General features: G+C 43.0%; 1 protein-coding gene across 5 annotated transcripts in view; it reads left to right on the forward strand.

Moving 5' to 3' along the window:
- LOC140730399 (transcriptional-regulating factor 1-like) overlaps positions 1–18,827 on the forward strand; it is a 255,963-nt gene that overhangs the window by 218,821 nt on the left and 18,315 nt on the right. For all 5 annotated transcript variants that reach the window (XM_073050733.1, XM_073050732.1, XM_073050735.1 and 2 more), the window contains one exon: positions 10,666–10,779. In XM_073050733.1, coding sequence (XP_072906834.1) covers positions 10,666–10,779 — 114 coding nt within the window. The remainder of the gene's footprint in view (positions 1–10,665; positions 10,780–18,827) is intronic.

Here is an 18,827-nt window from a genome sequence, read left to right on the forward strand (position 1 = left end):
CCAGATAGACTGCACCCCAAGGTTCTGAAAGAGTTAGCTGAAAAGATTGGAGCAGTTCCCTTCCAGCTACATATTTATTTGTCTGGGTAAATTTCTGCTTCAACTCCATATTGAAGGTGTGACTATGGGAATTCACATGGGTCCCAACTACCCCCATCTTTTTTGAAGGTTATTTGAAATAGTCTTTGTTTCAGTCTTTTTCAGGTCCCCTCCCTCAACTCTTTTTTTGGATTTATTGATTGCATTGTGGCGCTTCCTGCATTCACACACAGAACTCCAAAAATTCATTACTTTTGTTGCTAAATCCACTCTACTCTCAACTTCATGGTCCATCTCTGATTCTTTCCTTCATCATCTCAGAGTTTAAGTTAGTGGCAAGCACAGATAATAGCCCACAGACTCCCACAGCTTTCTTGACAATCCTTCCACCCACCCTGTCTCTTTGGGAATTCCTTTCTATTCTAGTTCCATGGCCTCTCCATGCCATCTGTTCTGATGACAAATCTTTGCACACAGGTACCTCTTGAGATGTCTTTCATTTTCCTAAACCTTGACTTCCCATGTACTGTTGTCAGCAGAGCCCTTTACTGCATCTCATCAACCTCCTGCATCTCAGCATTCATTTCATCTTCTTCTTGAAGACAGAGAGAGTTCCCCTACTCCTCACTTTTCACCCCACTGGTTTTGTACACAGCAGATCTTTTTTTCAAGTTCTGTTGCCTTCAATGAGATTCCATCATCAGACATATTTTCCCTCTTCTCCCTTTTCAATATTATGAATGATCATTTCCTCTCAATTTCCTCTACGACTGCAGGAGATGCATCACTAGTCCTTCTCTTTTCCGAAACCCAAACAATTCTCCCTTTCAAACAATGACGCACTTCATTCAATCTACTGTTCACAATATGGTCTCCTTTACACTGGAGAAACCAAATGGAAATTGGATGGCTACTTCATTAAGCACTAATGTTCAAGGTTTATATACATTAGAAATAAGATGGTACCTAGGAAGAGGATAGGGCCAATCAAGGAAAAAGGAGGGAATTTATCCATTGCACCAAAGGAAATGGGTCAGTTAACAAATATTACATAACATTGGTATTCATCCAGATGAATCATATGGAGGGTAATGTGATCAGTGATGGGTAATGCTGATATTCTATGGCATGTTGGTAGCAAGAAGAAAGAGGTGTTTGCATCCTTGAAGACAAATGAGGTGGATGAGCTTTTTTAAGACCATAAGATATAGGAGCAGAATTAGGCCATTTGGCCCATTGAGTCTGCTCCACCATTCAATCATGGGCTGATCCAATTCTCCAAGTCATCCCCACTCCCCTGCTTTCAGCCCATACCCTTTGATGCCCTGGCTAATCAAGAACCTATCTGTCTCTGCCTTAAATACACCCAATGACTTGGCCTCCACAGCCACCCATGGCAACAAATTACACAGATTTACCACCCTCCGACTAAAGTAATTTCTCCACTTCTCTGTTCTAAATGGACATCCTTCAATCCTGCCCTCTTGTCCTAGACTCCCCTACCATGGGAAATAACTTTGCCATATCTAATCTGTTCTGGCCTTCTAACATTAAAATGTTTCTATGAAATCCCCCCTCATTCTGAACTCCAGGGAATACAGCCCAAGAATGGTTTTCAACAAAGATCGCGCTGAGACCTGTATATAAATGTTTTGGATGAAAATGCATGTGGGTTGTTTAGTAAGTTTGGAGATGACAGTAGAACTGGTGGAGCTTAACTGACAATTGTTGATACTTAATTTGGATTGTGAAATAAATAAATGCGTTCATGAAGTTACTGAATTGCAGCATTCATTTGCAATATTAGAGATGCTGGAAATGATCAGCTTGCCACTTAAAGATCCATGAGATAAAATAACTGTTTTGATCTCTGTATATGTGTTGTAACTTGATGAGTATTTCTACCATTTCCTATTTTAGTTTAGCATTTTTTTTTGCTTTTCAATGCAAATGTGTACCTGATTATGTGGATCAAATTCCTAGATAAAGCATTTAAAACTGTCAGCTGACTGATTCTGTTGGGAGATGGCAAAACATTTGATTACGAAATCAAAACAGGAAAATACAGGAATTGTGATCAAGCAAACGGCATCTGTGGAGAGCTTTCTGATAATTTATCTGAAATTCTAATTCCTTCATATCTTACTAATGCGGTGTAAATGTGAACATCCAGTTTACAATTTTGAATATCTGCTCATTCAAACATTTTCATGCCTACAATCTATTGATAGTTTTCTTTGGATGTGGGTTAATTTTGTTGTCCCAAAATATCAACTTCGTTTAACTTTGTTTTGCATTTGTTCCTGAAAATGAGAAGTGCGGCATGTTGGATGAATGACGTAAACATAAAATTGAGTCAGGGATGCTGTGGATTTAAGTTAATACAGATTGAGTACCACTTATCTGAAATTCCAAAATCTGAGTTGTTTTTGAGTGCTGATATGATTTCACAAATGGAAAATTCCACAAGGTGCTGGAAAGGTTCCCAAGCGAACCTGGTAAGAAATAAACAGGCAGACTACTATTTAGATGAGAGCGAATTCATAATGCAGACATGCCAAGGGTCTTGGGAGTCCTTGTGCAGGATAACCTCCAGGTTGAGTTGGTGATGAAGGTGAATGCAATTTTGGCATTCATTTCTAGGGGTATAGAATATAAGAGCAAGAATGCGATGTTGAGGCTCTATAAGACACTCATGAGACCACACTTGGAATATTGTGTGCAGTTTTGGGCTCCTTATTTTAAAAAGGATATACTGACATTGGAGAGGGTTCAGAGAAGATTCACGAGAACGTCTGGCAGCTCTTGGGCTGTATTCCCTGGAGTTCAGGAGAATGAGGGGGGAACTCATAAAAATATTCTAAATGTTAAAAGGCCTGAACAGATTAGATATGACAAAGTTATTTCTCATGATAGGAGATCCTAGGACAAGAGGGCATGACTTCAGAATTGAAAGACGTCCATTTAGAACAGAGATGCAGAGAAACTACTTTAGTTATATGGTGGTAAATCTGTGGAATTTGTTGCCACGAGAGGCTGTGGAGGCCAAGTCATTGGGTGCATTTAAGGCAGAGAAGGATAGGTTCTAGATTAGCCAGGGCATCAAAGGGTATGGGGAGAAGGCAGAGGAGTGGGGATGACTGGAAGAATTGGATCAGCCCATGATTGAATGGTGGAGCAGACTCGATGAGCCGAATGGCCTACTTCTGTTCCTATATCTTATAGTCTTAAATTATTGTTCGCAAGTGTGGCTCACTCAAGAATACGTTTTTCCCTCATTCGTATTTAATCCTTTCATGGATTGAACCTGGGCCGAATAATTTACATCAATTACCTTCAAACTTGCACTTCAGTCAGCAATTTTCTGTTGATTTTTTTTTGCCCTAAATAAAGATTTTGATCACTTCAGCATTTCAACTTTAAGATACAAATCAGTCTTTCTGTTGCAGTTAAGTCAGTAGTTTCTTTTCCCATTCCCTTTTAGGCTAACATTGCTAAACGACTGGTAGGTAAACTGCTGTCAAGGTTCTGCTTAAGCCACTGTGTAGCTGGCCATTAGGAGGTATGAAACCATCTTCAGGTAACATGGCAATCAGCTTTTTGTCCGTCCTGCTTTCCTGAAAGGAAAGTTCCACTCTATCTGATTGTCAGCCACAAACAGAAACTGACTGCATGAGAAACAAATTAGCATTCATATATTATCTGGCACAGCGTATTGGTGCATCAGAAAAAAAGAGCTAATTTGTAAATCCTTCGTGGTGAAGTAGAAGATCTTTGCATCACACAGAGCATGAGGTCCCAGTTTTAACTCCTAGCTTTATTTCACACTTCACTTGTGACTCTGTTGGGGTCATCTATTGCATCCAGTGCGGCCTCCTCTACATCAGCGACACCTGATGCAGATTGGGGGATCGCTTCGTCAAGCACCTCTGCTCCATCTGCCACAACAGACAGGATCTCCCTGTTGCCACCCACTTCAACTCTGCTTCACATTCCCATTTGGATATGTCCATACATGGTCTCCTCTACTGCCATGATGAGGCCAAACTCAGGTTGGAGGAGCAACACCTCATATACCGTCTGGGTAGTCTCCAGCCCCTTGGTATGAACATCGAATTCTCCAACTTCCGGTAATTCCCTCCCTCTCCCTTCCCCCATCCCACTTCCACGCTGCCTCCTCTTCCAGCTGCCTATCACCTCTCTCATGACTCTGCCTTCTTCTACTACCCATAGTGCTTTCCCCTTACATTCCTTCTTCACCTCTCCTGCCTATCCCCTACCTGCTTCCCCTCCCCACCCCTTGATCTTTCCTCTGATTGGTTTTTCACCTGGCACCTTCTTTACAGGGCCCCTGCCCCCTCCTTCTTCAGTCCTGACGAAGGGACTCGGCCCGAAACGTTGACTGCTCGTTTCAACAGATGCTGCCTGACCTGCTGAGTTCCTCCACCTTGTTTGTACGTGTTAGCTTTATTTGAGTTGGCTGACCAATAGCAGAGAGAAGAGTTCCAAATTCAACTTGAGCAACTTTACCTGATAGACCTTTATAATTTGAATACCCAAGTCTCCAGTCTTTCAAAACATAACTGACGTGGGTAAGAAAGTCAACATCGATGCATTATGTGTTCATTTTTTTGCTGGTGTGATGGCGTGGACCATGTTCCAGTTATTATAGCTTGGGGATTCTACCGGCCTAAGTTTTACTTAAGTCTGACTTAAGTATCTTAGAGAAACTCAGTCCTCTGGGATTTCTGCAGTAAATCATCTTTTTGAGGTTCTAAAAAATGCACTTGTTTTTAACTTGAGGTCTAAACAACTGAGAACAAAGGAAATATCTCTGCTTTGAGGAAGCGTGATAATAAATTAAGAACAATAACTGTAAATAGGACATAGAAAAAGAATTGTTCAGTTTAAAGTTTAGAAGATAAGTGTAACATTTTAGTAGTGTGGGTAGTTTAACAAGGAGTCACTTTTCCCTTCCCGTTCAGAACTTCTCTAAATGATGCAAGCATGGTCAAAGTGTGAATACAATGAGATTTTCAATCTTGCTTGTTTTAGAGCAGCAGTTTGTATTTACTCAGATAACAAACATGCTTTACTAACCTAATTTCTATTGGATTTTTGTTACTTAAAGGATCAATGTTCAAACTGGCCTTTGATTTCACCAAGATCTGTGACTTTTTGCAAGCTTCATTACTGACTCACACATACCTAGTGGTTACCATCAAAATTTTACACCACGTAACTGCTAGCACCCACCAGAACTTGGGTTATAATGTCATTTCTCCCTCTTATTTTCAGCAGTGTATTCCACTCCACTCATTGTTTGTTTGTCAATGGTTGTGATACTTAAAATAGAAACCCTTCTCTACAAACTGCAGTTCAGTAGCTTACCAAAGTGACTGTTAATGATAAATATAGAGTGCAATTTCATGGAATCCATAAGATATTACTTTGCTAGTTTTTTTCCAGTGTATTGAGGAACAAAAGGACAGGTTATTTTGTCCTAGCAATCAATCTCATTATGATCTTGCATCTTGTTGTCTCCCTGCACTGACATTTTCTATATAGCTGTTACACTTTATTCTGCAGTGTGTTATTGTTTCACCTACAGTAGTACTACCTTCATTGCAGTGTGTAATGATTTAATCTGCATGAACAGTATGCAAGACAAGCCTTTCACTGTGTCTCAGTACGTGTGACAATGATATTCGAATTCCAACACATTTCCTCTAAAATTAAGGATTTAAACCTCAACTGAAGGATTATACAAAGGGGTGAGTTATGGTACAATGAGATACTTCATTAAAAGATTGTAAATGCATTTATTTTCAACGAATGTATAAATTATGCAACCTTGAGATTTGTTTGCTTAGCAGCAAATTGCAAAGCAAGGAACCTGAAAGAGCCAATTAAAAAAATAAGATCAACCTGACCCCCCCACCCCACCAGTGCCCACAGAGAAAGAGTTCTCTTTGCCCTCACTCGCCTCCTCATTGTTTACGGTGATAGTTTACCACAATTTATTTCAAAAGAAGTATTATTCCAGATTCAGATTCAGTTTATTGACATTTAAAAACTACAAATGCAATGTAGTTAAAAAATGAGACAACATTCCTCCAGAATGATATCACAAAAGCATATGACAAAACAGACTACACCAGAAAATCCACATAACGTTTGGCAATCCCCAATCCAGAGTCCGGAGAGGCTGCTGCGTATTAATATCGCGCTACCATCTTAGTGTGTTCCCCGGAAAGGAGCTCCAATCCCATCAGACAAAACAAGACCAAAGCTACAAGACCTGCACAAAACCACATAGTTACAACATATAGTTACAACAGTGCAAACAGTAGCATAATTGATTTTAAAAAAAAACAGACCATGGGCACAGTAAAAATTGTCCAAAGATGTTAAAAGACTATAAGTTCGAAAGAAACCACCACACAGATTCCACAAGTCCTCAAGGTCCCGATTTGACTCATCATCCCACGCCGGCAGCAGAAGGGAATATCCCCGCTATGGACTTCCACGGCGCCGCCCGACTCAGCCTCGCAGACGCAGCACACAATGAAAGCTCCGTCGAACCCAGCCTCGCAGACACAGTACACAGTGAAAGTGACCTGACTGCAGCGGACTCTGAGTCCGTCGAACCTCCGAGCCTCCGACCATCCCATCCGGCACAGCTTCTCTGAGCACCTTCCTCTGCCGAGTGTATTAAGACGCCCCCGCCAACAGCCATCGGCAATGCGACCCCGAAGACTGGGGCCTGTTCTTCCCAGCAGAGACCTGGACCTCGCAGCAGCAGCAACGAAGAAGGTCTTCCTGGAGATTTCCAGATGTTCCTACATCCGTTTTCAACCGATTATGATTGCGCACGGCACCCCGCTTCACAAATAACAGATAATCAGCTCTGGAGTGGCTGCTGCAAGCTGCGTCGCGCCGCCATAATAATGTTAATCAAATTCCTTTGCTTTTGAACCACAAGTAAGCTGTTGCACGTATTCAACAGAGCCATCTTAAATCGGAAGGGAAGATGGTTAATGACTAACAATTAATGTTTACACAGTTTACAACAAAACACTTAATCACTTGTAAAGCACAAAAGTCCAACAGGAAAAATGGCCTACTAAGACTAACAAGTGAGGTTAAAGATAGTACAAGATCAAAGGAATAAATATATAACATTATCATGAGGAACAATAAGCATGATGATTGGTAGAATTTTAGGTTTTCAGAAAATGGGGTTGAAGAAATGGAGAAGGAAAGGGAAATTAGAATACCTGAATGATCTAGCAAGAAACCTCAATACAAATGGATAATGAAAAAGCAATACCTTATTAAAATCTTATGTGGGTCCATACAAACTGGGGCAGGAAAAATAATATCGGAGAGGAAAGAAAGTATGATATTAAAACAAATACTTCGCTTTTTGCACAATAAGAAAACCCCTTGGAAATAGTAGAGAACAAAGTGAATGGAGAACTGAAAGAAGTTATGATTAGCAGAGAAATAATATTTGAGAAGTTAATGGGACTGAAGGCTGATAAAATGTCCAGCACCTAATGATTTGCATTCCAAGTTTCTGGAAAAGGTATTTATGGAGATACTGGATGTGCAAGTTATCCCTTTACAGAAATTTATTGAATGCAGCATTGTTGCATATGTTGGCAATTTGCTCCATTATTTAAGAAAGGAGGGATATTGTCTTATGCTTGGAAATTAAGTTGATAGGGCCTGAACTGTAATAAATTTAGCAAAATGAGAGCTGATTTCATTCTTCTGGAGATTGTCTGGTTAGATGCTCAGAACTAAACAACTACTGCCACTGACACCATCGTCATGAAGTGTTTTGAACGGCTGATAATGGCACGTCAAAAACACCATTCCTGCCACATTGGACACTCATCAGTATGCTTACTGGCAGAACCCCTGCAAGTGCCATAGCATCTGTCATGCATCTGGCTGGCCCTGACACAACTAGAAAACAAGGACGCTTGTGTCAGATTGCTGCTTCTGGATTCACTTCTATTATCCCACAGATTTTGGTGAACAAACTCCTCCTCCTTGGTCTAAATACATCACTATGTGTTAGGTATTTATACATCACTATGTGTTAGACTTCCTACTGAACAGATCATAGATAGTCAGGATGCACAGCTGCTCCTCCCTCCTGATCATCCTCAAGACAAGTACCCTGGGGTTGTGTGCTCAGCCTGTTAGTGTGCACTCTACTCACACGTGATTGCACAGTCAAGTACCGACAATGGTGGGGCTCACCACCAACAACAATGAGGTGACCTACAGAGAAGAGGTAGAGGAGCTCAAAGCCTGGTGCCAGGAAAATAACATCTTCCTTAATATTATCAAGACAATTAAGATAGTTGTCAACTTCAGGAGAACTCGCACCACTCAACCCCCTTTACATCAGTAACTCAGCAGTGGAAACTGAAAGCAGTATTCAAATTCCTAGAAGAGCACATCTTGCACAACCTCGCACAGTCCCAAAGCATATCCTACACAGTCAAGAAATCTCATCAACACCTCTCCTTTCTGAGGAGGTTGAAGAGAACTGGACTTTGCACATTCACACTCAAGTCATTCTACAGATGTGCAGAGAAGAGCATTTTGACAAGCTATATCACCTGTTGGTATGGAAACTGCATGGCAGTGGACAGAAATGCTTACAATGGGTAGTCAAAACAGCCCAACACATCACCGGCACTAACCCACCCACTATGAAGAACATACATACAGAAAGATGCCAGAAGAAGAGCAGTAAGATCATGAAAGATCCCACCACCCTGGTCATGGGTTGTCTGTCTACAACTCCCATCAGGGAGGAAGCTATGTAGCATCCACACCAGGAACATTAGACTCAAAAGTTACATTCCCCAAGCAGTAAGACTGGTCAACACTTCCACACAATAACTCCACTATTTTATTATGTCAGTCATCTTATGTACAGCCTAATGTGACTTTGTGGACATAGAATCAATCTCTTTTTATAAGCTATCTTATGTATTTACGGTATACTTGGGTTTTTTAAATTATTATTGTGTTCTTTATGAATTTTTTTGTGCTGCTTTGAATTTGGAATAAAAATTATTTTGTTCTTCTTTACACTTGTACACAGGAAATGACATTAATCTAGAATCATTGAAAATTGAACATTGAATTCTACAGCATATTACAGACCCTTCAGCCCCCAGTGTTGTGCCGACCATGAAACTGGCTAGAATTTCCCTACCGCGTAGCCCTCTATTTTTCTAAGCTCCTTGTACCTAAGAATCTCTTAGAAGACCCTACTGTGGCCTTTAACATGGTCTCTGGCAGTGCATTCCAAGCACCCACCACTCTCTGTGTGAAAAACTTACCTCTGACATCCCCCTTGTACCTACTTCCAAGCACCTTAAAACCGTGCCCTCACGTGCTAGCCACTTCAGCCCTGGGAAAAGGCTTCTGGCTATCCACATGATCAATGGCCTCTCATCATCTTACATACCTCTATCAGGTCACCTCTGTCGTTCCAAAGAGAAAAGTCCAATTTCACTCAACCTGATCATGTTTTTTCTGACTTGAGTATCTAGAACCTGGTGGTGACTGTCTTACCTGAAGGATGGGCCATTCAGGACAAAGATAATGAGGCTAGTGAATCTTTGGAAGTTTCTCCCCAAGGGATGTGTGGAGGCTAAGTTGAATTTATTCAAGACAGAGATTGATAGATTTTTGAATGTTGTCAAAATCAAGGGATATTGAGGGACTGCTGAAAGTGATGCTGAGGTGGAAGATCAGCCACGATCTTACTAAATGGCAGAGCAGGCATAAGGAGCTAACTGGCAAAAGCATGGCCGTTGAAAAGCTAATCTTGGCAGATATGTGTAGCTGATTTTGTGTGAATCTATATGCAGCAAGCTGAACAACTTATCTGATTTAAATCAGCAATTGGAGTTTGCAGTGAATTCTAGAGAAAATAGTAACAATTGTTGCATGCTTTTATCAAAATAAATTATGTTGGTTTATCATGCAACTATATTAAAAAAAATAGCTACATAGCTTCACAGATGTTTTGGAGAACAAATATAGATTCCAGTGCTGAAGAAGCTGCCAACAGCAGACTTCTCTGGTATTGTAGATCAATGTCTTTGGAAAGAATATAAGATGATTTTCCTACTCTACTCTTCAAGTAATGCAAATTTCAACTTTTGTTTCAGAGTACTTATTTATTGAGAAGCTCTGTGAAGTAGGCCCTTCTGGTCCTTCAAGCTATGCCGCCCAGCAATCCCCCTGTTTAATGCTAGCCTAATCATGGGATAATTTACAATGATCAATGTACAGTATCTACCAACTGGTACATCTTTGGATTGTGGGAGGAAACCTGAGCACCCAGAGGAAACCCATGTGGAGATTGTACAAACTCCTTACTGGCAGGAATTGAACCCTGGTCAATCTTACTGTGAAGTGTTGTGCTAACCACTAAGCTACCATGCCCACCTTAAATGCCATGTGCCCTTGTAACTTGTTCCTTGAATAATAAACAATTTTATTTTAATGTCTAATTCCTGCTCTTAGTAAATATTTGATGGCTTATTATAATGCAGCTCCTATAACTTTGTCATCTTACTACAGATAAAGACAAAGACAGTGGCACAGTGTGTGGAATACTACTACACTTGGAAAAAGCTCTTGCGATTAGGTCGAAAACACCGAACACGTCTTGCAGAAATGGAAGCTGAGGGAATGGTGAGTCATTAACAACATGTGAAGAAGATAATGGTGGATCATCTTACATGGCTTTAAAACTAATTGAACAACAGCTCATTTTCAAACTGGACATTTCATAACTAGCTGTTGAACATGAAACAACAGTTGAAATGTGGTTGATGTATAGCCAGAGTACTGAGTATGTATGAAAGTTGTAAGTTCCTGATGCTGGAAATCTAATGTGTAAATAGAAGATGCTGGGAAAGAGAGCAGCAGGCTTGGCAGCATCACACCACTGAGCAGTTTCTGTTTGTCTTAATGAAAATGTCCAGTCTGTTGATCTTCTGAGCACTGACAGTCCTTCAAACATTAATGCTGTTTCAAAGAGAAATCTGACCCTGTTGTTTTGTGATCTGGTATGTGAGGGAATGGCAGTTCTAATTCACATTAATATTTTAATGGTAAGAATTGGTTAATAGGCATTCTTGTTCATTTGATCTTTTCAGCGAGGAATTTCAATAGTAAACACAAAGTATACTGAAGATGCTGTGGTCAAACCAAGACGTACAAAAAAGCTGGATGAACTCAGCAGGTCGGGCAGCATCCGTTGAAAGGAGCAGTCAACGTTTCGGGTCGAGACTCTTCGTCAGGACTAAAGAAGGAGGGGGCAGGGGCCCTATAAAGAAGGTGGGGGGAGGGTGGAAATCTCCCACCCCTTGAAACCTCTGATTGGTTTTCCACCCTCCCCCCACCTTCTTTATAGGGCCCCTGCCCCCTCCTTCTGTAGTCCTGACGAAGGGTCTCGACCCGAAACGTTGACTGCTCCTTTCAACGGATGCCGCCCGACCTGCTGAGTTCATCCAGCCTTTTTGTACGTCTTGAGGAATTTCAATAACTGACTAGTTGCTAAAATCAACTGAACTTTTCATCTAAAATTCCCAGCACAACAGCTAAGAAATTTACAAACCCCATTTCCAGAAAAGTTGGGATATTTTCCAAAATGCAATAAAAACAAAAATCTATGATATGTTACAAAGAAAAGATTTTCAGTAGTTTTACTGACCAACTTAATTGTATTTTGTAAATATACACAAATGTAGAATTTGATGGCTGCAACACACTCAACAAAAGTTGTGACAGAGTTAAAATAAGATTGAAAAGTGCACAGAATATTCAAGTAACACCGGTTTGGAAGACTCCACATTAAGCAGGCTAATTGGTAGCAGGTGAGGTATCATGACTGGGTATAAAAGTAGCGTCCATCAAAGGCTCAGTCTTTTCAAGCAGGGATGGGTCGTGGCTCACCCCTTTGTGCCAAAATTCGTGAGAGAATTGTTAGTCAGTTCAAAAGGAACATTTCCCAGCGCAAGATTGCAGAGAATTTAAGTCTTTCAACATGTACAGTACATAATATTGTGAAAAGATTCAGAGAATTCAGAGACATCTCAGTGCATAAAGGGCAAGGTCGGAAACCACTGTTGAATGCGCGTGATCTTCGAGCCCTCAGGCGGCACTGCCTAAGAAACCGTCATGCTACTGTGACAATTATAGCCACCTGGGCTCGGGAGTACTTCGGAAAACCAATGTCACTTAACACAGTCTGTCGCTGCATCCAGAAATGCAACTTGAAACTGTATTACGCAAGGAGGAAGCCATACATCAACTCTATGCAGAAACGCCGGCAAGTTCTCTGGGCCCAAGCTCATCTCAGGTGGACCGAAAGACTGTGGAACCGTGTGCTGTGGTCAGATGAGTCCACATTTCAGCTAGTTTTCGGAAAAAACGGGCGTCGAGTACTCCGTGCCAAAGATGAAAACGGCCATCCTGATTGTTATCAGCGAAAGGTGCAAAAGCCAGCATCTGTGATGGTATGGGGGTGCATCAGTGCCCATGGCATGGGTGAGTTGCATGTATGTGAAGGTACTATTGACTCTGAGGCGTATATTAGGATTTTAGAGAGACATGTTGCCATTAAGGCGACGTCTCTTCCCAGGACGTCCAGGCTTATTTCAGCAGGACAATGCCAGACCACATTCTGCACGGGCTACAACAGCGTGGCTTTGTAGACACAGAGTGCGTGTGCTTGACTGGCCTGCTGCCAGTCAAGGTCTATCTCTTATTGAAAATGTTTGGCGCATCATGAAGAGGAGAATCAGACAACGGAGACCACGGACTGTTGAGCAGCTGAAGTCTTATATCAAGCAAGACTGGACAAAATTTCCAATTGCAAATCTACTACAATTAGTATCCTCAGTTCCAAAATGATTAAAAAGTGTTATTAAAAGGAAAGGTGATGTAACACAATGGTAAACAAGCCTCTGTCCCAACTTTTGTTGAATGTGTTGCAGCCATCAAATTCTAAATTTGTGTATATTTACAAAATACAATTAAGTTGGTCAGTAAAACTATTGAAAATCTTTTCTTTGTACTTTTGTCAGTTAAATAAAGGTTCACGTGAATTAACATATCACAGATTTTTGTTTTTATTGCATTTTGGAAAATATCCCAACTTTTCTGGAAATGGGGTTTGTAAATCCAGGCAATGAATTAATCTGACATTAATGAGAGAAAATTTAATACCATAAAACTACCGGCTTGCCATGAATCAAACTGGTGGAAATAACAACCGTGGAGGGAGAAAGGAGTTAATGTTTCAAGTCACTAACTTTCTTTCAGAACTGGAATTACTAAAGATAAGGTGAGGCCAAATTTGGGGTATTGTGTACAGTTCTGGTCACAGAATTATAGGAAAGATGTCAACAAATTAGAGAGAGTACAGAGGAGACTTACTATAAGCTTACCTGGGTTTCAGCACCTAAGTTACAGAGAAAGGTTGAACAAGTTAGGTCTTTATTCTTTGGAGTGTAGAAGGTTGAGGGGGGACTTGATAGAGGTATTTAAAATTATGAGGGGGATAGATAGAGTTGATGTGGATAGGCTTTTTCCATTGAGAGTAGGAGAGATTCAAACAAGAGGACATGAGTTGAGAGTTAAGGAGCAAATGTTTAGGGGTAACACGAGAGGGAACTTCTTTACTCAGAGAGTGGTAGCTGTGTGGAATGAGCTTCCAGTAGAAGTGGTAGAGGCAGGTTCGATTTTGTCATTTAAAAAAAAAGTTGGATAGGTATCTGGACAGGAAAGGAATGGAGGGTTATGGGCTGAGTGCAGGTAGGTGGGACTAGGAGAGAGTAAGCATTCGGCATGGACTAGAAAGGCCGAGATGGCCAGTTTCCATGCTGTAATTGTTATATGGTTATAAACGAATTTTAAGAAACAGTAAAGGGAGCTAGTGGTAGAGAAGGTCTAGACAGAATGGAGCATGTTCAATAGGGTGATAATCAAAAAAAGATGAAATAACTGAAGGAGAAAAAAGTGGCAAATGACAAGTGTGTGGAAGATGTAACTGTGGAATAATTATAAAATTGAATGATCATGTGGATACAGAAACTAGTGAAGTAAACAAGATAAAAAGTACGAACAGAAATCATATGGAGGGAAGACCAATACAATGTTTTGGTGAGGGTTCCTGGAAGGAAACTGGCAGTGCAATTGGGCAAATATTGAATTCCATGTAGGAGTCAACCACAGAACATAACTTCAGCTTGGAGCCAGCAGTGAGTGTAGAGAGGCGAGTCCAGGAGCCAGGAAAGCATACTTGTTCAGAAGCCAGACAAGAGGGAGTCTGCTCTGGAAGCTGTTAGGTTTGTGGAAAACCCATGACAACGTAATGAGAAATACTCATTCACAAAATCCTTAAACCTTCATCCGTTTCAGGAAATTCCTGTTTCTGTTCTGAATTGACTCAGTATATGTGCTATTGATTTTTTTTGTTACTCTAAGCAATGACCTAAATTTAGTTTAAATTTGAATAGCAATTTGGAACAGCTTTGAAGCCAACTAATGTTCATGTTTCTGAGCAGCATACAGCTGTAGAGGAACAGGAAATACAATGTCTGGATTTGTCATTGTGGTTTTTAGTTGCTCCACTATATAGCCTGATTGATGAAGTGGGACATCACACTGACAACAGCACAGACCAGCAACATGGAAGGCTGCTGTGCAAGTAGGGAGTTCCACCCTCCTCAATCCCTCCATACAGTAAACACGAGGAAATCTGCAGATGCTGGAAATCCAAACAACACACACAAAATGCTGGTGGAACGCAGCAGGCCAGGTAGCATCTATAAGGAAAAGCACCGTCAACATTTCGGGCCGAGACCCTTTGTCAGGACTAACTGAAAGGAAAGATAGTAAGAGATTTGAAAGTAGGAGGGGGAGGGGGAGGGGGAAATGCGAAATGATAGGAGAAGACTGGAGGGGGTGGAATGAAGCTAAGAGCTGGAAAGGTGATTGGCAAAAGTGATACAGAGCTGGAGAAGAGAAAGGATCATGGGATGGGAGGCCTCGGGAGAAAGAAAGGGGGAGGGGGGAAGCACCAGAGGGAGATGGAGAACGGGCAAACAACTAAATATGTTAGGGATGGGGTAAGAAGGGGAGGAGGGGCATTAACGGAAGTTAGAGAAGTCAATGCTCATGCCATCGGGTTGGAGGCTACCCAGCCGGTATATAAGGTGTTGTTCCTCCAACCTGAGTTTGGATTCATTTTGACAGTAGAGGAAGCCATGGATAGACATATCAGAATGGGAATGGGACGTGGAATTAAAATGTGTGGCCACTGGGAGATCCTACTTTCTCTAGCGGACCGAGCATAGGTGTTCAGCGAAATGGTCTCCCAGTCTGCTTCAGGTCTCACCAATATGTAAAAGGCCACACCGGGAGCACCGGACGCAGTATACCACACCAGCCGACTCACAGGTGAAGTGTCGCCTCACCTGGAAGGACTGTCTGGGGCCCTGAATGGCGGTGAGGGAGGAAGTGTAAGGGCTGGTGTAGCACTTGTTCCGCTTACAAGGATAAGTGCCAGGAGGGAGATCGGTGGGAAGGGATGGGGGGGGGGGGGGGGGGGGACAAGTGGACAAGGGAGTCGCGTAGGGAGCGATCCCTGTGGAAAGCAGAAAGGGGGGGGAGGGAAAGATGTGCTTGGTAGTGGGATCCCGTTGGAGGTGGTGGAAGTTACGGAGAATTATACGTTGGACCTGGAGGCTGGTGTGGTGGTAGGTGAGGACAAGGGGAACCCTATCCCGAGTGGGGTGGCAGGCGGATGGGGTGAGGGCAGATGTGCGGGAAATGGGAGAGATGCGTTTGAGAGCAGGGTTGATGGTAGAAGAAGGGAAGCCTCTTTGTTTAAAAAAGGAAGACATCTCCTTCGTCCTGGAATGAAAAGCCTCATCCTGAGAGCAGGTGCAGCGGAGACGGAGAAATTGTGAGAAGGGGATAGCATTTTTGCAAGAGACAGGGTGGGAAGAGAAATAGTCCAGGTAGCTGTGAGAGTCTGTAGGCTTATAGTAGATATCAGTAGATAAGCTGTCTCCAGAGATGGAGACAGAAAGATCAAGAAAAGGGAGGGAGGTGTCAGAAATGGACCAGGTAAATTTGAGGGCAGTGTCAAAGTTGGAGGCAGAGTTAATGAAGTCAACGAACTCAGCACGCGTGCAGGAGGCAGCGCCAATGCAGTCATTGATGTAGTGAAGGAAAAGAGGGGGATGGATACCCGTATAGACTTGGAACATGGACTGTTCCACAAAGCCAACAAAAAGGCAGGCATAACTGGGACCCATACGGGTGCCCATGGCTACACCCTTGGTTTGGAGGAAGTGGGGGGAGCCAAAGGAGAAATTATTGAGAGTAAGAACTAATTCTGCTAGACGGAGGAGAGTGGTGGTAGAGGGGAATTGGTTGGGTCTGGAATCCAAAAAGAAGCGAAGAGCTTTGAGACCGTCCTGGTGGAGGATGGAGGTATATAGGGACTGGACGTCCATGGTGAAAATAAGGCGGTGGGGGCCAGGGAACTTAAAATCATTGAAAAAGTTCAAAGCGTGAGAAGTGTCACGAACGTAGGTGGGAAGAGATTGAACAAGGGGGGATAAGACAGTGCCAAGGTATGCAGAAATGAGTTCGGTAGAGCAGGAGCAAGCTGAGACAATAGGTCTACCTGGACAGGCAGGTTTGTGGATCTTGGGTAGGAGGTAGAAACAGGAAGTGCGGGGTGTGGGAATTATGAGGTTGGTGGCAGTGGATGGGAGATCCCCAGATCTGATAATGTTGGTGATGGTATAGGAGAGAATGGCCTGGTGCTCCTTAGTGGGGTCATGATCAAGGGGTAAATAAGAGGAGGTATCAGAGAGTTGTCGCTGTGCCTCGGCCAGGTGGAAGTCAGTACGCCAGACAACAACAGCTCCCTCCTTATCAGCAGGTTTTATAGTGAGGTTGGGATTGGTGCGGAGGGAGTGGAGAGCAGAGTGTTAGAAGGAGTTTGGTTGGAATTGGAACAGGGTGTAGTGAAGTCGAGATGGTTGATGTCCCGTCGGCAATTAGCAATAAAGAGATCCAGAGCAGGCAGAAGACCAGAGCGGGGTGTCCATGAAGAGGAGGAGGGTTGAAGACAGGAGAAGTGGTCATCGGTGGGGGTAGGAGAGTCCTTGCCAAAGAAATAAGCTCGGAGTCAGAGCTGGCAGAAGAAGAGTTCAGCATCATGGTGTACGCTGAACTCGCTGACGTGTGGGCAAAGGGGGACAAAGCTGAGGCCCTTACTGAGGACAGAGCGCTCTGCCTCAGAGAGCTGAAGGTCAGAGGGAATGGTAAAGACCCGGCACAGATGAGAGATGGGATCAGAGGGGGGGAGGGAGGCTGGTAGTGACAGTGGAGAGGGAAGGGTTAGGGTGAGAGGAAGATGGAGCCTCTGAGGGCCCAGGAGCTGACAATGGGATCTGAGGGAGATTACCATACAGTAATCTGCCTTGATTAAGACCTGTGCCACAAGTGGACTCAGATCACAGTGAGGTTCAGGATTTCCAGTGATGCAGAGCCAGCAGAAAGTAGCTATGATGTGTATCATCTAAAAGGGTTCTAAATTAGTGCTGGTCCATTAGTGCACATTTGGATATCCTACATAATGAAAACTGGCAACACACACAAAACTCTGGAGGAACTCAGCAGGCCAGGTAGCATCTGTGGAAAAAAGTACATTTGACATTTCAGGCCAAGACCCTTCAGCAGGACTGGAGAAAAAAATATATGAGGAGTAGATTTAAAGGGTGGGGGAGGGGAGAGAGAAACACAAGGTGAGAGGTGAAACTGGGAGGGGGAGGGATGAAGTAAAGAGCTAATAACTTGATTGGTGAAAGAGATACGGGGCTGGAGAAGAGGGTGTCCGTTAAGAGGAAACAGAAGGCCATGGAAGAAAGAAAAGGGGGGAGGAGCACCAGAGGGAGGTGAGAGTGGTTAAAGGGGACGGGGAATGGTGAAGTGGGGGACTGTTACCGGAAGTTCGAGAAATCGATGTTCATGCCATCAGATTCCAATTCTCATCCAGTTCATGCATATCTGCTCCTATCCCATCCTCCCACTGCCCTACCAGGAATAGGGCTCCTCTTGACCTCACTTACCACCCCACCAGCCTCCGCATCCAGCACGTAATTCTCTGGAACTTCCGCCATCTCCAGCGGGATCCTACCACCAAGCACATCTTTCCCTCCCTCCCCACTTACTGCTTTCTGCAGGGATCGCTCCCTACATGACTCTTATCCATTTGTCCCTCCCCACTGATCTCCCTCCTGACACTCATCCTTACAAGCGGAACAAGTGCTACACCTGCCACACCACCTCCTCCCTCACTACCATTCAAGGCCCCAAACAGTCCTTCCAGGTGAGGTAGCATTTCATCTGTGAGTCTATTCGGGTCATTTATTGTGCCCGGTGCTCCCAGTGTGACCTCCTTTATGTTGGTGAGACCCAGTGTAGATTGAGAAACCATTTCACCAAACACCTACGCTCTGTCCACAAGAAAAAGCAGGATCTCCCAATGGCCACCCATTTTAATTCCACTTTCCATTCCCATTGCAATATGTCAATCCATGGCCTCCTCTACTGTTGTGATGAGGCCAAACTCAGGTTGGAGGAACAACACCTTATATTCCATCTGGGTAGCCTCCAGCCTGATGACATGAACATTGATTTCTCGAACTTCC

This window comes from Hemitrygon akajei, chromosome 7 (assembly GCF_048418815.1).
Source record: "Hemitrygon akajei chromosome 7, sHemAka1.3, whole genome shotgun sequence".
NCBI classification, from domain to species: Eukaryota; Metazoa; Chordata; class Chondrichthyes; order Myliobatiformes; family Dasyatidae; genus Hemitrygon; species Hemitrygon akajei.